Source organism: Oculina patagonica, chromosome 2, assembly GCF_052425735.1.
Source record: "Oculina patagonica isolate OP01 chromosome 2, crgOcupat, whole genome shotgun sequence".
NCBI lineage: Eukaryota > Metazoa > Cnidaria > Anthozoa > Scleractinia > Oculinidae > Oculina > Oculina patagonica.
Window position 1 is genome coordinate 18718532 of NC_135759.1, and position 18631 is coordinate 18737162.

General features: G+C 40.6%; 1 protein-coding gene across 1 annotated transcript; it reads right to left on the reverse strand.

The window, feature by feature from the left end:
- Positions 1-766: 766 nt before the first annotated feature.
- On the reverse strand, positions 767-18168 carry LOC144643291 (tRNA (34-2'-O)-methyltransferase regulator WDR6-like). Its single transcript, XM_078502492.1, has 20 exons — positions 17803-18168; positions 15803-15898; positions 14761-14854; positions 14057-14236; positions 12235-12653; positions 10406-10661; positions 9390-9610; positions 8278-8639; positions 7663-7821; positions 7223-7300; positions 6813-6911; positions 6461-6562; positions 5888-5951; positions 5746-5805; positions 4830-5256; positions 3586-4346; positions 2978-3127; positions 2007-2092; positions 1698-1777; positions 767-1594 (listed from the first exon to the last, which is right to left on the reverse strand). Exons 1-20 carry the CDS (start codon positions 17894-17896, stop codon positions 1525-1527), a joined length of 3858 nt encoding a protein of 1285 aa, XP_078358618.1. The 5' UTR covers positions 17897-18168; the 3' UTR covers positions 767-1524.
- Between the last annotated feature and the right edge of the window lie 463 nt (positions 18169-18631).

Consider the following 18631-nt stretch of genomic DNA (forward strand, 5'->3'; position numbering starts at 1 on the left):
CTGCAGCCCCGAGTGTAGATATTATCTGAATGTCGATGTTGTATAGATTTGCTGCTGCAAATAAACGTCAATTGATCACCAAATGTGTTCTTTTTCGCCATATATTGAAGATATTCCTGCCAGGATGCAAACTCAGTGTCTACTAAGTCAGTTCCGAAAGTGTGAAGCCTTCGTCATCTACTGGATTATTTTGCAAGTATGCCACTATTTCGTCACGCATTGTTTCAGGGGATCTTAAAATACCCATTCCAGTTAATTGGTGTGCTAGAGCAGCAAATCTCCAGCTGCCATCTCCAGGTGGATTATCTGCAACTTGATGTTCTATTTCTGTAATCTTCTCTTGTCATTACTAAATTGAACTTTGCACGGTGCAGGGACTTTTTTCGTTTTATAGCTTGGCAGCCTTTTGTTTTTGTTTTTCCTCCTGGAGGGTCAGACTCATGCACGGGAAGCCACTTACTTTCCTTTTTTCCTGTGACCGGGGAAGTGTATGACACTTTGTATACCGTATCTTCTCGATTAAACGCCCCCGGCGTTTATTTCAAACTTGGCCCTATAGGGCCGGCGTTTATTTGAATTCAGGAGTTTTTTCAAGCCCTATGTTTGTAAGAAATGATTTTTATTCATTATTTTTGACAGCTATATAATTAGACATAAATTTTAAAGCATATTCAACCTTAAATAATTGTCTAAGGGGTTTATTTTCAAATACAACTTGGAGACCCGGCGTTTATTCGGGGCCCGGCGTTTAATCGAGAAAATACGGTATTTGAAGTTTGAGGTTTCTTTTTTCTACTCGGGCCTCGATGACATGACGCTTCTTTTGCGCTTTCCCTGATAGGCGCACAAGAACCTTTTCTCCAACACTATATTTGGCAGGAGGGTTTGAATGTAATTTAGCCCTCTGCGCCCTCCAGTCGCACCGATCTGTAGCCTTATGGGCATCTTTTCTGACTTGTGTGACATGCCTTGAGCGCCGCCTCCGGCCAGCTACCGTGGGATTAACCGTGCCAGTATTAGCCACTTCCTCGTGATCTTCTTCGGTTGATTTCCGGGCAAAGTAAACTTCCACTTCCTGGCAAAGTTAACTTCAAATGGTGTTTTGTAACCTCTTTTGGATCGTTGTTCAGAATCCGCTGGTAGGTAGGAAGGCTCTTTACCCAGTTAACACCTTTTCTTCCCATTTCGACGAGGTTATATTCTATCTTCGCTCGTAAAGATCTGTGGCTTCGTTCTACCTTCCCTTGTGACTAGGGATGATAAGAGCGACTACAGATTGTTGTTATTTCCATGCTACAAAGCTCTTAACGGCGCTTTTAAACTCGCCCCCTTAATCACTCTGAATAACCCGCGGAGGTCCATGCTCCATATAAATAGTCTGCAGTTGCTTTGCGACATCCTTGCTGCATTTGCTAGTGAGAGCACGAAGCCTATTATTTTATTTCCTCATTTCGTTAAGAAAATGTTTTGTGATTGATAAATTAAGTAGCACAAATACATGAATGGAGAGGATGTAAAGAAGTTTCAAGTGTATCCAGCAAGACTAAACGTTTGGAAACCAACTCCGCAAACTGCTGCCACCAAACAGTTTTCCCTAAAAAAAGAAAGGCATTGAAGTTAGTCAAAGATAGCAAATGAGGTGTTAAGTAACACAAGACACAACGAACTCATCTGTTATAGATCGTAGCTAACGGTACCTTTCGCCCCAGACCTCCAAGTCCTGGACATCGGCAACGTCCCCAATTTCTACAGTGCGTTGACGGAAAGCAAACGGAACCTTGAAAAATGCAAAGAAAAACTTCTTATTGCTGGAAAAATTTCACCATATAAGTTGCAATGCTGACCTCGATATAAGAGAGCGCAATGTGCAAATTGTTGCACGCGGAAACATAGCTGGTTTCGTAGAACGCGAGCAGTCTCTTTATTTCCCAAACAAACGTATGGAAGAACTGTACAGTGCAGTAATTCATCCTTCAGTATAGTTTTAATTATTTATTACTTCACACCTGGTCTTCGCAGCAAATTTCCCACACAATAATCCTTTGATCAACAGATGACGAGATCACTGAGCCGTCGTTCAGAGCCTTAACACCTGCGAAACAAATGAACCGAACCCGGCAAAAACAGATGTAACTTTAGATCAAAACTATAGAAAAACAAACCACATTTTATATACCAGTATCTAAAAGATACCAGCGAAAAGACTCTATGGTCAGGAATAGATTGATAAGAAAAACAGGTGAGCGAGGAGAGGTAGGGGCAGGGGAAAGAAAGTAAAATGGTAGGTGAAGCTACCTTTAGTTTTCCCTCAGCTTGCTTCGTAAGCACTTTTTACCCTCCCTAGAAGCCTTTAAGTGCAACCTCGTTCTCAGGGCTTTTCCCTTGGTGATGACCCGCCCGTTCCAAATCACCATGGGAAAAGCCCTGGGAACGAGGTTGCTTTAAGTATTCACAGTCGACATTGTCTCGCCCGAACGACAGAAATATGAAAAAATAAGAAAGTACTGAAGATGTTTTCAAGCAAGGATACATACCGGTATCTGAGGGACTAAGTTTGAAGCCAAAAAGTCACGTGTTTGAAAATAGCGATATGAGGACTTGTCGGCGCCATGTCAAAGCACTTGGTGGATGCGGAACTTAAAAAGTAAAAACACTCGTACCTGAGGAGGGAACACACCAGCACTTTTTCACCTGCCAACAACACCTACGAACAAACAACGCCGAAATGGAAAGAAAAGCTGCTGAGACGTTTGACCGCGGTGAAGACATTGTCAAGTGGTCAACTGCCCAACCCATGTCGGCTAGCATCAATCTGCGTTTAATAGTGCTCTAAGCTCTCCTAATGGTAAGCTTAACTATGGACTGACTGAACAGGTGGGCTGTTTCGAAATCACGTGGGATGGTTTTTGCAAGGTTCGTTATCAACCTCGTTTCCAGGAAGAGAAGGGACTCTCTGAGAACAGAGTTGTATCGTAACCTGTTACTGATGACGTATGTGCTGAGGGCTCAGACACGCTACGAATCACGTGAACTTTGGTAACACCATCATCGTTGAGCACCAGGTCGAATTCTGCTGCGTAAAGTGCGCTGTCGTCACCACCGCTGGCCAGTAAATACCGTCGTGGAGCTAAAACAGAAACAATCAGTAAGAGTAACAATTCTTAAAATATCAAAAATAGAAAACCTGTGTTACAAAAGTGAGTGAAAACTTTATTTTCCGAGAATAAAGTACGCTTTCTTGTCCTTAGCATTCGAAAGCAATCATTTAACTACAACCAGGAATTTTTCAAAAATAAACTATTTTAACAATAAGTGCTCGGAGGAAAACTACACCTTTCCTTTCCTTTCACCTCTCTAAGACGAAGACCTGGGATTTTGAGCACAGAAGTTGCTAAGCAACAACGCCCCTTCACAACGACAAGTTAACGAGACAACATTCGTTGTGCTCGTGCTATTTTTTGATTGGTTAACAACATCGTAAACTCTTCGGAGTGCTTCCACGAAGATTTTTAAAGAGCGAGGCTAGTTCGCCAGCCCATCTGGCTGGACTCTGTGAACAATTAGTAACAATCTTTTATGCCTTACCTTTAGTTTTAACGAGCGAGATTGCATTGACACCGGACTGATGCGCTTGAAACACATGTGTGGGAAGATCAAGAAAGACAGGCACCAGGGGAAGACACGAGAAGTCACTCTGGTCCACAAACTTTCCGTTCAAATCTTGATCATCCCTATTTGGCGTTTCGCTTGTGATAGCAGTCTGTTCATTCCGCGTGTAGGCTACATTGAAAACTTCAGGTCCGGGATGAAACGAATCTTGGTTTCCTGCTAAAGGATCCGTGACATTGTCGGCACTTGTCACGCTTTCATTTGCGTGACGGCTAGTTACGAAGTCTTGGGCCACTCCGTCTTTTACGCTATCTGTTGGCACGTTTTCTCTCACATGACAAGCAGTCACGCTTTCAAGTGCTGTGTCACACTTTTCTAATGAAACGCCACCTTCTAAAACTGTCTGTTCACTTGTTTTATCCACGGTTTCTTCCTCGTGGTGCACTACTGGTCTCTCCACACCAGCGTAATTGCCGCTTTCCTTTTCTGATTTATTTTTCATTGGTTTGTCTTTACCGCACTCCAAATCGCAGTGTTCCCTTATATGGTTCAACAACAATTTAGTTACGTCCCAACAAGAAATTTTACCAGCGGTGTCTCCCGCAAACAGCATAACCAGCGGTGTACCATTCGTATGAAAATCGATCACATGACTGACCGCGAGAACACAGCGTTTGAGGTACTGGGACTGAGCCAGAAGTAAGAACTTGTTTTGACGCTCATCGAAGCTGAACATTCTGAGTGGAGAAGAAGAAATTACGACTTGTAAGGTGACGTAAGGAGACAGGAGATGAAAAAGAAACAAAGCAAACATCAAATGATACTTCTTGAATTGGTATTTCATGACTGGATGGTAGTAAAACCTAGTTTACTTATGAGGTCACCAAGAATAGCCTGTAAACAAGGAAAATGGTCAAACGAACGACCAGAGACGAATCGAGCAGAGGGGAATAAGGGTTAAGGGGGAGAGGCTTCCACTCTCCTATTTACCCTCAGTTCATTTCTCTCCCCGCCTGTCCACTATTCCCCGCTTAAAAGATTAACTGCGGTTATATAGATCAGACTAAATTTGACATGAAAAGAAACCATTGAGACTAGAGTTAATGTTCCCTTTTAAATGAATGCACGAATACATCCCTATCACAACCCTAAAAAGATTGAGCGATTAACAAGTTACTCTACTACGAACCAAAGGAATAAACACAGCACCAAACACTCACCGCACAAAACCATCCGAGCATGCTGCCATGGCAAAATACAATGAATGACAGCTGTCAATCAGCTCTGTGGCACTCAGTGACGTCAGAGACATGAACCTGATCTCCGACAACGACTGCAAGTCGTGTTTCTTTCGTCTCCGTCGGTGATTACTAAAGTGGAACGAATATTCCCCAAGGAAAACCATAGGAGAGGATGTCATCTTATCACCATGACAACTGTCATTGTCGACATCAGAAAGTGACAGAGAAACGCGCCAGCATTTGAGTGACGCACGACCCCCACCAGAAAACAGAAGATGACCAGTCCTGATTTGCTCGCCTGGCTGGAAGTTTGGCAGAGGACATTTAGTAGCGCTCAAGGCTCGTACACTTGATATATGGCCATGTGCCGTGAAAACAGAGTAGCATGCGCCAGTGGAACGGTTGGCTGAAGAAAGCAGCGTTAAGGAAGCAATTTATGTAATAACAACAACTCTTTATGTTTCACACTCAAAATGGTACTGCAGTGTACCCAGGTTTTTCGGGCTTGCCGCGCAGTTCTCCTTGGTTCAAATGATCAGCACATTTCTCGTGTAGCCTGCGTTTTCTTTTTTCTTTTTCTCTTTCCCCCAACCCCAACGCCAATACGCCAAGCGCTTTCTCAAACGGTGAGCGACACCGTGCACTTTTGTTTTCTATTAACTTTGAACTAAAGTCTGGGAGGAGCGAAATTATATCTAACATGTGTTTAGAATAAAATTCAGCTCTTTTTATTCTCTTGAACGAATTGCTAGAAAACTACACGAGCAAACACTCCACCCAGCATGGCCATTTTTGTGTGTACGACATTTGTTAGAAACCTGCTGTATTCCCTCAACCACGGACGTACCGTAAAATCATATCACAAAACGGTTCTTGATATTAAATTAAAGGATACAAATCATCAGTTTAATGTTAGTGTCTTCGCTCCCTGTGGCAAAAACATCGTTGATGTCGCCTGCAGAAAAAAAAGAAGAAGAAAATCCACAGCTTTACAAGAGATTGAGGATGTGAAACTACAAAGATGAACACCAACATACCTTGTTTCCCTACAAGGGAGTCTATATGGCAAATACATGTCGCCTCTCGTCCATGAAAACCTGGCTGATAAATAAGAAAGGCGACGTCAGCTTACAACGTATAGGTACAGATATGGCCAAAATTCGCAATAATCTCAGCAAAATCTAAAAGCGTACAAAACGAAATTGAACCGACAAACAGTTTCAAATATGTTTTAGTTGATAGAGCGGTTCTCACTTGAGTGTCGAAAGTAAATTGCGTTCGCTTTGGTTTTGCATTACTACGCTTAGTGATTGGCTTAAAAATCTCGCGCCACTTTTTCAGCCAATCAGAAGTAAAACTTAAACCAAACATGACGCGCTCGCGCGCGTTTTCCCGCGTTTCGTGCCGGCTACATGTATTTGCTTCGAGTTTTGATTGGTTTACTGAATTGTCTGTGTTCTTTGTGATTGGCTAGAGTAATTACTTTGGTTGTGGTTTTACGACACTCAATTGAAATCTGCTCTATTCACAGATTAAATGCGTTTTGTTTTCCTTTAAAACTGTGAACCTGCACAAAAATCGATAAAAGATTAAAGTTCTGACTTGATTACCTTTAACACAGCCTTGAACACTTCACTAGAAAAAGCCATTTTGTGCGTGTAAATGGTCGAGTCTTTGATAAAGGACAACACTGCTCCAGAAATGGATGCATGCTGAAAAGACAAAATATGTTTTATTAAGGTACCGGTGATACAACATGGAATTGTTTTGTAATTTATACATTTGTTGGTATTAATAAAAGGGAAGATTCATTTTGAAAGTCAATGCTTTTTTGCTCATGCGTTCAAGTGCTTTATTTTCATGTAAACAGCCACCTAATGTTAACCAAGAAAAAGCAATCAAAGCAACATTACTGACAAACGCAACTGGAAAGACCACAACAAAGGTAAAAGTTCAATGTACCGATTGCTGAAGGACTAGGTCCCAGACTCTGTGGGCTCCACCGCACTTTACTCTCCACAAGAGTTCATTACGCTGCACGTTCCACAACACAAAATACGCCTGCATGATAAAAGAGAACAAATCATTACTTATAAACATTTAAAACAATTTTCGATTTAGCGTCGTAAAACCAAACCAAATAATCATTCTGGCTAATCACAAGGGGTGCAGACGCCGATGATCCAGCGAACCAATCAAAATTCGAATCATAGATATGTTGCCAGCACGAAGCGTGGGAAAACGTGCGCAACGCTTCTTAGACCAATCACTAAGCAAAGTAAAACCAAAGCAAACGCTACATTTCCACACCGCTCTTATTACTCGTTTGTTAAATAAGCAAAGAAAATACACAAGTTTATCAAATGTCTTACAGCATGGAAGCCTGCGATGAGTAGATCTCCACTGTCCGTGAATAGCAGTCTCTCAACCCAGTCCAAACCTTTGAAAACCTAGAGAAATATGATCAGTAGTACTTGACGTCAACACTCCGGATTCTTTAATAATACTACTAGAAAAAAATCCTTTTCAGGGTTGCCACAGATCAGGAAATGGTCAGGGGAAAATTCTCGAAGATTAGGTAAATTTAATTAGGGAATTTAATTTTGAGTCAGGGAAAATTGACATTTTGAAGAAAAGTAAGGGAAATTGTTGGGCATCATCATGACATGGGTAGAGCTTGTAACAAAAAAAAAATCGCAAAAAAAGTATTACCAAGACAACAACAGCTACCACCTAGCCCTTCTGTACTGAAAACTCTCAAACTGCTTCATCAAAATGGTAGGAGGTATGTCAATCTGTAATTAAAAAGTACCTTTTTGGTGTCAATAACCTCCAAAGTGTTGTTGTGTATTCTGAGTTGCCTGAAAACCCCATCTCTGCCGGCTGAGTACATGGTGTTATTGTGAAGGCACAAGTGACTCACTCCTGCTTTACCGTGAATCAGTGGAAGGGAATGTGCTGGTCTAATGGCCTGCAAGGTTGATAAAATGGAAGTATAATGAGCATTCAACAAACAAATTTCTCTTTCAAATCTGTTGACCTAAAGAAATCAAAGACTACTAGTCGTCATTCTGCTCCAAAAGAAAGACTTCCAATTTGTTCTGCATACACGTAGTTTACTTGGCAGAGAAAGTGTCGTTTGTACTGAAATCCTTGCTGACAATCTAAAGGGTTATCAATTCTTTTTATCCAAAGGAATTAGAAATCAGTACAAGTACTCTTGAACTTGTAATACAATGTATCAGTAAGTCACAAACAAGACGTACATTATGCAAAGGCTTTTTATTAGTGAGCTTGCTTGGAAATGTTGGCATCCTTTAATTGCTGTAACTCCTTTCAAAGAATGACATGTATATTTTCCTACACTGTAACAACTTGAGACCGAATGTAAGGGTAAAATGTCTTCAAAACACAGATGACAACTTGCCTCTTGAGCAGAACCGATGGCACTTTTAGGATCAAACAGATGTAATGATCCTTTCCTATCCCCACATACAACTACAGCAGAGTCGCTACTCCAACTTTCTTTGCCAGAGCTTTGTTCTGTTGACAGATCTGGGAAGATTTCAATGGCTGAAGCCCAACGCTGCTTGGATGGAGGTAAGCTGAATGAACACAGACAAGTTACATCAAGTGTGGATTCTCCTTCACTGTAGCTGATATTCCACCATGTGATTTGTCCATCTGGCCCACAGGAAAAAAGATGCTGAGGAGAATGTTGCTGGCTCCAGAGTAGATTGTGAACTTTGCCTGAGTAGGCCTGCAGTTCCACACTGGGATAATTGAAAGCTGTTGTGAGAAGAAACAGCAAGTACTTGCATCAGGGTTCGTACCCTTTTTCAAACAATTTTCCTTTACTTTTCCAAGACTTTTCCAAGACTCCAAAATTCACATTAACCCTACTCCGAAGATCTCAATATTATTTCTCCTTACTGTCTTTACATTTCTCATAATGCTACCGGTAGTTCTAAGTAGTTGTTACTTGAGGTTAACAGATTTCTAGAACTTTCTAGGACCAGTAGTCTTTTTCCAGGAATTTCCAGTCCTGGAAAGTGCCACAATAAAATCCCAGGACTTCCAAGGTTCTCCAGGAGCAGTACGAACCCTGTTGTATGTAAACTAATCAATTCAGTTGCTGGAAAGACTGAGCTAACACTTCGAGACAAGATTTAAAAAAGCGGGGGAAGCCTCGAGCCAAGTGGCCCATACTTGCTGGAGCTTATCCTGGTTTCTGTAGCATTAAGCGGCTGAAATATTTCTACTCCCCCCTGAATGGGATGCTAGTCGCCCCCAGCATTATGTTGCCGGTACCCATTTATACACCTGGGTGGAGAGAGGCACTATGAGAGTTAAGTGTCTTGCCCAAGAACACAACATAATGACCCCGGCCAGGCCTCGAACCTGGACCGCTCGATCTGGAGTCTGGCGCACTAACCTTTAGGCCACTGCGCCTCCCAGGGAGACGAGATTAGATAAATACAAAAAATAATAGTTCCCTGATTGTGCGGAAAGTGACAGTCTAAGCTGTTTGCCACTCACCTGTATCTTGCAGTTTGATTTTTCCTTTTAAATTTCCAAATGCAATTATCTTGTGGCAAGGAGACAAAGCCAACACACTGTAGGAGGAGTAATCTGCATCTTTGAGCAACAATGTCCATTGATTCTCAAGATTCAAGGAGGCTGTGTTTAGATGTGAAGTCGAGACATCTTGGCTTCCATCCAGGTCTTTGTTCTTTAGCCAAGTATACTTATACAGACACCTTGGTATAACAGAAAAGATTGTCATGTGGTCATGTGCAAATCATGATGTCCATGAATCAGAATTGAATAAATGCAAGATCTACTTCAATTCTGGGGTGAATCTGGGATATGACATTGTCATGATGGGTTTTAGTCTGCTGTTGCACTTAAATGTTGAGCAGGACCTGTAAAATAAAAGCCAGAGGTTCTAATTTAAGTTTAAAGGCTGGTTCTAATATAATTGCCCCAAATCAGAATGTTTCTATCACCTCTGTCAAATCAAAATGTTTTCTTGCGATCGGGATGTTTACACAGGCGATCACTAACATCTGGGGTGATTGTGGCGATCACATTCGCTTGGATCGCCTGTGTTCTATCATTCTAGCTTCTCCTTCCCTTTTTCAACGTAAAACCGTAATAACTGAGAAGAGAGGAGGCCACAAGATTCGCTCTTTCATTGAAGGCTGTCATTGTGTTGGATCTAAGACCAAAATGATTGTTTTTCGTAGGTCTTTGCTCATCCCAGATGTTCAAGACAATCATGAAAACCCCCGATCGCTTCCAATCGCTTTGATCGCCTAAGATCATCACAGTTTTTACAAACGATCAATGCAATAAAAACGATCGGGGCGATCATATGAGAACCAGGCATAAAAATTTCATATTAATTTTTTAAATTAAATTTTGCCATCTCATTATCTATCTATCTTATTTTTTGGACGTCTAACTCAAAGAGCTACTGACTATTTCCAAGTTGGGTTTCTGACGTAAACACTGCATGCAATTGGCATATAATATACTGCTTCTTAACTCACCCTTCATTTGTCATGACCAACAAGTTTGACTGATCAAGTAGACTCACAAATCTTGGATAATCTTGTGTTTTAGTTTTCTTTGTGTCTACTTGGCTACAAACTCTGCTGTTTGAGGATGGTAGTGATGTTTCCCTCACAGTGCCAGTGCTGCAATGATCAGGGCTTGATAATGGCCACAGCCTGATACTGCCATCTCCACCACCTGTAGCTATCAGATCTTCACTCTGGTTGATGGCAAGACTCCAGATATTGCGCCCTGAAAAATCAAATATTTTTTATGAAATAATCTAAACATAAATTCTGTAAAGCAACTCTAATAGTGTACAAGTAACCTTTAGGGCCTTAGAGGCCCAGGGGGGGGGGGTACTGAGTATACATGATGGGGGGGGGGGGTCCAACAGAGCTTCATATTGCAAACCCCAAAAAATACATGAGCCTAATTTACACCCCAAAAAATATCTGCACAATTTCACCCCAAAAAGTACGACCTAGCACCCGAACTGATTAATCAACAGACTTTGACCTAAAAAAACTGCCAGACCGACCAAAAAAAACCAAGGGGTATCAACCAAAAATACGTCGGACCTCTCCGTCGTTAGCAAGTACCCCCCTGGGCTTAGAGGGCCTTAGTGGTGTAAAGACAGCTTTGCTGAGACGTCAAAAAACTGGACTGATAATCTGGTTGTTGTACACTATACAGTAGAACCCTGGTAACTCAAACTCTGAAGGGAAACGAAAAACAGTTCGAGTTAGAGGGGTTCCGAGTTATCGGGGTCGATTGAATATTTAATTTTCCAAGTTAATAATTGATAGTGTACTGATTTTTTAGCACTTCAGTATAGAGTACAGTGCAAATTGAACTTATCTCGTCAGAAACTCTAACACGGCCATACATTCTTATGATAAGAGTGGAAAATGACTGTCAAATACGTGATCTGTTCGCTGCTCTAATCAATGAGCAACCGTGGCGAGTTGCAAGAACCAGAATTCGAGTTATCAGGGTAAATTTGACCCAAATTTTGATCAAGGGAAACAAAATTTAGTTCCAGTTAGTAGGGTTTTCGAGTTGTCCAAGTTCGAGTTAACCGAGTAAAAATGACTGAAAAGTGAGTTCAAATCCAAGGGAAATGGAAGTTAGCTCGAGTTAGCGGGATTGTTCGAGTTATCCGAGTTCAAGTTACCGGGGTTCTCCTGTAGTTCAACTTCTTGAACACATCTGCCAAGGTTAATCTTTTTACACCTGTTGGGACTCTTGCTGCATTTATTACAACACGTTGTGAACAAACGTTTCATGGTATTACATCAGATTTACCAAGTTAAAAAAGGCCCTGATACTTAAAAAACAGTTAGGAGGCCCCATAGGGGAGGGAGGATTGGGAGAAAATTATAGGGATACGGATATTTTAGGGAAAAACTATAGGGAGGGAATAAAGAAATGAGATTGTGGGAATGAACTAATGGGAATAATGGGAAATGGAAGTAGGCAAAAATTAATGAGATACGGGAATCGGATCCCCCCTAATGGGGCCTCAGTTAGGGCAATACAAAATCAAAATGCCCTTGGGCAATCTTTGTTTGGTAATCAGGTTTTTCAGAGAGATCATAGTGAAAAATTCATATTATGTACTAAAGTTATATATAACAAACAGGAGAGACAGTTACACACCAAACCACTGTCAGGGTTATGATTTCCTTCGTTTAACTTGAAATATTATTAATGAGTTTGAGGAGTGTTGTCAAAACTTGAAGTTAAAAAGAAACAAGTACAAAAAATTAGACTTGAATAAAGCAACTTTAAATGCATTTCTATCCTCAAAATTGTGAAATACCTGAATGTCCTTTGTGAGTCTTGACAATGTTTCCATCATAGCTCCACACATTGCATACCAAATCCTCTCCTATGCTTACAAAACATGTCTCCAATAATTTAGCATCCCAGACTCGCGCTGCATGTCCATAAACAACAAGCAAAGGCTCTACACAGCCATTTGATTCAAATGTTGATATGTTATCAACCTTCCACAGTCGTATGCTCCTATCATCCGAAACTGAACTTAGAAGTGTTCCTGATTTGTTGAAGTTTATTGAAAAAATTACACCTTCGTGGCCTGTAAGTCTCTGGAGGACAGCAGTTCTGTTATTCTCATCTTTTTTTCCTTGTACTTTCCAAAGGAGAACTTGATTAAACACAGTTCCAGAAGCAATGATTAAATGTTCTAAATGAGACCCAAAGAATCGTGCAGAATATCTTAAGAGTAACAATCACCAGTTAAAGAAATACAGGTATCACTCCCCAGGGGGGGTACTCCGGGATCAAAGTGACGGGGATGATCGAATGGAGGCAAAACTCAGGACCCAAAAAAATCCCTAAAATTGCCAAGGCCGCGCCAAGGCACTTTAGTTTGATTTTAATACCCAAAAAAATCCCCTATTTAAATCAAGTCACCCAAAAAAATACCTGCCAAATTCTCCTACCCAAAAAAATCTCGGAATCGAAAATTTCGACCCCAAAAAAATCCTTCGCACATCCCCGTCACTTGGATCCCGGAGTACCCCCCCTGGGTATCACTCAAGAGATCAATAATTGAAAAAATAAACCTAAGAATAAAAAACTTACAAATTCAAATTGAATATTGAATTTAAAAAAAAATTAAATTGTTAAAATTAAATTCCTTACACAAGGGCTTCATTTGTATAATGATACTATCAAATACCGAATGCCATTTTACTCAATCATGTAATGCATACGTTAGGTCTGCATTGAGCCTAGTGGCCCAACAGGCCAGAGCTTTTTCCAGTTTCTGTAGGATTAAGTGATAGGGGTATTTCTTCTCCCCGCTGGATGGGATGCTAGTCCATCACAGCCAGGTTACCGCCCAGTAGTAAATTCGACAGTACCCATTTGTACTCACCTATATTTATGGAGAGAGGCATTATGTTAGTCTAGCCTAAGAATACAACACAATGACCTGGTCTGGCCTTCAATCTGGAGGTCCAGCACAATAACCAGAAGGCCATTGTGCCTCATCCAAAAAAGGCTTTGCACTTAACATAATGATTCGATTTAGCGCCTGGGGCGCTTGTTTACTTTTGGCAACTCAAGGGAGGGCGGTAATTCAAGACAGGGTGCTTATTAATTGGGACAGGGCGCTCATTTAATTTTTTGAGATAAAACCAAACATTCAAAACAAAACTTTAATAAATATTAAAATAACTAACAATAACATAAACTTTAACAGTTACAAATTGTGAAAAGTTCAGTTACTTTTAAAAGAATTGTCCATTTTAGCAGAAAATATTTACAGGTACGGTACAGTGAATGTTCATGATTTTATCTTTTCGACATCAATGACTTCATCAGAAGGGGCAGTAATCCACAATAGGGGCTCTTTTTAGAATGAGGGTGCTTATTGGAATAGGGGCGCTTATTGCCAAAAACACATTCGAAAGGGGGGCGCTTATTCGGAAGAGGGTGCTTATTGGAAGGAGGGCGCTAAATTGAATCATTACGGTAATGCATCATTGGGCCAGCTATTAATAATAGAACACCAAAGATAGGGATATCTAAAGAATTGTGAGCCACAATTTAAAAGGTTTTAAAAAGAAGTACACTCCAAGGGACTAACTAAAAGCAAGCTTGTAAAAAGATACAATATACAGAGTTCTTCACACTGTGCAACCAACTGTTTGGCATTACTCTCCCAGTTCCAGCACCAAACAGCATTGTGAGCTGTTGCTATAGCAACAAGTTTCGGGGTTTCTTCATTGTACAGCCAGTGAGCATCCCAGATAAGATCTGTGAAAGCTACAATGTCTGAGACAGCCTCAACACTGTGGAGAGAGAAGTAGGTTATGACGTTGTCAAGTAGTTGCTGCTTGGGAAATAACTAGACGGGTTTAAACATCAGGCTGCAGTTCCTGTACCACAAGGAAACTACATATTAAATTTAGTGTTGTCTTTATTTTTAAGTGGGTAGCACTTTAGACATCTTGCAACTAACAAACCTGTGGCCCTCAAATTCACGATCGAATTGGAATTTAGAAATGTTGGTTTTTGTGGAAGAAGGAAAACGGGAAAACCCGGGGAGAAACCCTCGGTGCAAGGACAAGAACCAACAACAAACTCAACCCACATATGACGCCGGGTCTGGGGAATCAAACTTGGGCCATATTGGTGGGAGGCAAGCGCTCTCACCACTGCACCATCCCTCCTCCGTCCCCTTTTGAGTAGTTCCATAAATCAACTATACCACCCCCATGGAAGGGATTTTTCCTTTAGAAGACCCACCACCCCTCTGAAAATTCCAATTTAACTTTACCGTTACATAAAAAAGACAATACAGCAGTTTGCTCACCTAATCCTAGAGTTTGAGGAATCCTTTTGTAATCTGACAACTCTGATAACTTTTTGTCCAAATATCACCACTAAGTTGTCATGCTTCTGTTCAACTTTACAAAGAAAAAAAAACTATTAAGAGTAAGCTAAAACTTACAGCTCAATAACAACTACCATACCGGTACTTATTTAATGAGCAGAACAAAACATATCTGGCTTATGGTCATCTTACAAGTATGTTCTTAACCCAGTCACAGAGCTGGAAAATAATAAAAATTAGGTACCAGGCCAGTCATTACCCAATGAGCTCTCCTTGGATGAGATACAAGTCCAAAGAGTAGCCTGTATCCATTTTTACTTTTGAGTGAAGAAAACACAACACAACTTGCAGAATGCTTGACTCAACCATTACACCCCCATGCATCAGCATCACTGAGGCTAAGTGTCGTACCTATCACATGGTCTTATCATGATCTTCACTTGGCAGGAATATTGTAAAAAAATGTCTTATATTTTGAACTAGCATACATGGGAGCCAGATGGACTTGGCTGCATTGATACACTGGTACACCGGTGAATCGCGATATTTTTTTTATCAAGATACCAATATCGGTATTTGAACAAAATTTTGCAGTATCGTGAAACAGTAAAATATTCTTGGTCAGCATTCAGAAATTTATGTTTTTAATGACTTTATACCCAAGGTCAAAGCCCTCAATAGCAATAGCAATTTATTGAACTAAGGGACAAGGAAGTTCGATTCTGCTTCACTTCCGATCACACATTATTAGTTGTCGACTGACACAGCCTCAGTTGTGTGCCCAAAAACAAAAACATGGGGTTTCTCAGAACATCACTTTGCAAATAAGTTTTTGCTGCTAAAAAGTGGAAAAAACTGAGTTACCAACAGAATTAAGGAAAATTATAGCACTTGTCAATTGTATGTTATGTTGCATTGTCGTATCGTGGCACTTGTATTGAGGTACGTCAGTATCGTATTATGAGAAAATGTATCATTGCAGCCCTAGTCTTTTCTGTAACTCTCTCTGTAAATGACCCACCTCTTATTCCATGTATCCTTGATTTTTGTAAAAGACATTTTTCACTCAATAAAACACCTTTTGTTGTTGAATATACACCAAGGAATGGTCCATTTCCTGTTGATAAGAATAGCAACAGAAATACATTTGCAGCACTGCACGTACTGTTATTTTTTTTTATTACAGTAAAGGAACCATCTACGGAGTTCTCAAACACATACAAACGTAGCTGTTACTCAAATAACATAACTGAAAAGTTGCAATGTAAATAAACTTATTACACATTCATTGTATTTATAAATATTTAGAACTATGGGAAAAGTACCTGTTGGGAAGAATGGTCATTGGTCAGCTTAGCGATGCTCAGTTAATGTAAAGAGTGCTTAAGCCATTAGACACTTGGTACAACATCCCATGCAATATTGCTTACTGATACAGTATATTTCGTATTACGTGGACACTGCAACAATTCTAGTGCAACATTGTCTATGTGTCCTGTAAGTTCTGATGTTTATGGCAACAATGGACACATGTTTACAATGTTGTCAACAGTGGACGCATGTTTACAATGTTGTCAACAGTGGACACATGTTACAACGTGTCAACAGTGGACACATGTTTACAATGTTGTCAACAATGGACACATGTTACAATGTTGTCAACAGTGGACACATGTTACAATGTTGTCAACAGTGGACACATGTACAATGCAACAGTGGACACATGTTTACAACGTTGTCAACAGTGGACACATGTTTACTGTTGTATGCAATGTTGCAGAACTAGTTAAGAATAATATTCTGCAACATTGTGCACAAAACTGTGTAACACTTTCAAGGTTAGACTGCATGCAATATTGCATATAATAATGCACAATGTGTTCAGGGGGGTACTCCCTATAGTGGACTTAAATGCAGGTAGGCTTCACCTGTAAGGGGCACCTTGCTCAGGCTGTGCGTTTATAAAAGGTTAGGGATTTTACAAGTTGGAGTGTAGAAAAGGATAGGGAAAACTCTGGAACTTCAAAATATGTGGAACAGACCCACCAATCAGAAAGATCAGTTAGTTATTTAAGGGGTTATTAATTGTCATCATCAACAACATGGTGCTATGACACAAATAGTGCGAGAGGGGTTATTCAAGATGAAACTATCTATCTATCTACTACCTACCTACCTACCTACCTACCTACCTACCTACCTACCTACCTACCTACCTACCTACCTACCTACCTACCTACCTACCTACCTACCTACCTACCTACCTACCTACCTACCTACCTACCTACCTACCTACCTACCTACCTACCTACCTACCTACCTACCTACCTACCTACCTACCTACCTACCTACCTACCTACCTACCTACCTACCTACCTACCTACCTACCTCCCTCCCTCCCTCCCTCCCTCCCTCCCTCCCTCCCTCCCTCCCCCCCATCTATCTATCTATCTATCTTTATCTCAAGTGGAAAAAAATGTAACAAAAGAGATAGGATGCAGTATTGCTTCTGTAGGTATTTAAAAGGGGTGCCAATTACAAAAGGGTTGTCTTTTCTGTGAAAATGGAATATGAAAGGGTAAGGGTTTGGGCCATGGGGCTGAGCCTCCCAAACCTAAATTTTTTAGTACCCCACCCCCACGGGCACCCCTGGTTTGTTTTTCCACTTCTCCATACATTTGCTTGTACAACTGAACCAAAGTCTGTAGAAACATTTTTGTATACATAACGGAATGGAAAATGAAAATGTGACAGCACACTTCCCGATAAAAATCAAATAATACAGAAATTACTTGACATTGACAGATTTTCATGTTTTCTCCCTTTTCAAAATGGCAGAAAAAGAACACCATAAGTCATAGGACAGACGCAAATCTTGGGAAAATTATGACCGTTTTCTAAATTATATTTGTCTACTTAGGATGAGATAGCTAAGGGAAGATTAGTCTCCATTTAGTTTCGCACGTGATCACAATTCTGTTCGACTCCGTTTTTCGCGCAGCGCAACTTTTAGCTTCTCACCTGAAATAAGCAAGTCTGAACCCACAAACTCGGCACTAGTCACTGGTGAAATTAAATGCTTCTTTTCCCATGCCCAATCGCTAGCAGTTGTCATTATTTCAGGTAATCCACAAGAGAAAAACCTTCGTGATTTTCATCTGGAATAAGGAACATCATCCGCCATTTTGGATTCTACTACTCTATTCCAGATTCTCGCGGCCTTCTTCGACCCAGTCCCACGCTCACTTTATTCAAGTCTCGAAAACTTCTCGGTTGTTTCCCAAAGCACACGAAAATTTCGGGCCGGTGTCTTGACGAACAGTAGTCAGTTACCGGTCAAATGAATAAATTGTACCGGTCATTGATGTTAATATATAAACCATATCTGTCGATTGCTGTCTGCACCCATTGGCCCTCCTCAAAGAAAGCTTAGGGAAATTAAAAAACTTCACATTTTTCGGGATTTTTTTTTTCATGTGCATGTTTTTACCGTTCGGCAACCTTTGGAAACTTCTCACTTCTTTGACATATTTCACTACAAAATTAGCATCAAGCTAATTATTCTTCCTTGATATTTTTAATTAAAAAACACGCTTTGGTCTATTGTGTAGAATATTTTTGCGCAAACGTCCTTAACAAGGACTAAGCGAAATATTAATACAAAGAAAGAGAGCTTTTTGCCCGTGGAGTGTGTGGGGAGAGGGGAGCTGAGTAGGCTTTGGTAGATTGTGCTCCTAAAAGTGGCATATTATGCTACTAGCAGTGCTCAAAATTTTGCCAAATTATGCAAAAATTATGCCAGAATTCCCAAATTATGCTTCTGATTTCCGAAATTATGCGCACAAAATGA

Bases quoted from the DNA above. Each gene is read 5' to 3' on its own strand.
- LOC144643291 (XM_078502492.1), bottom strand. From the start codon at position 17,896: ATGACAACTGCTAGCGATTGGGCATGGGAAAAGAAGCATTTAATTTCA. The intron at 4,347-4,829 runs GTGAGTGTTTGG...TTCTCCACTCAG, and splicing joins TGCTCGGATGGTTTTGTGCG to AATGTTCAGCTTCGATGAGC. The intron at 1,595-1,697 runs GTACCGTTAGCT...TTCTTTTTTTAG, and splicing joins TTGGAGGTCTGGGGCGAAAG to GGAAAACTGTTTGGTGGCAG.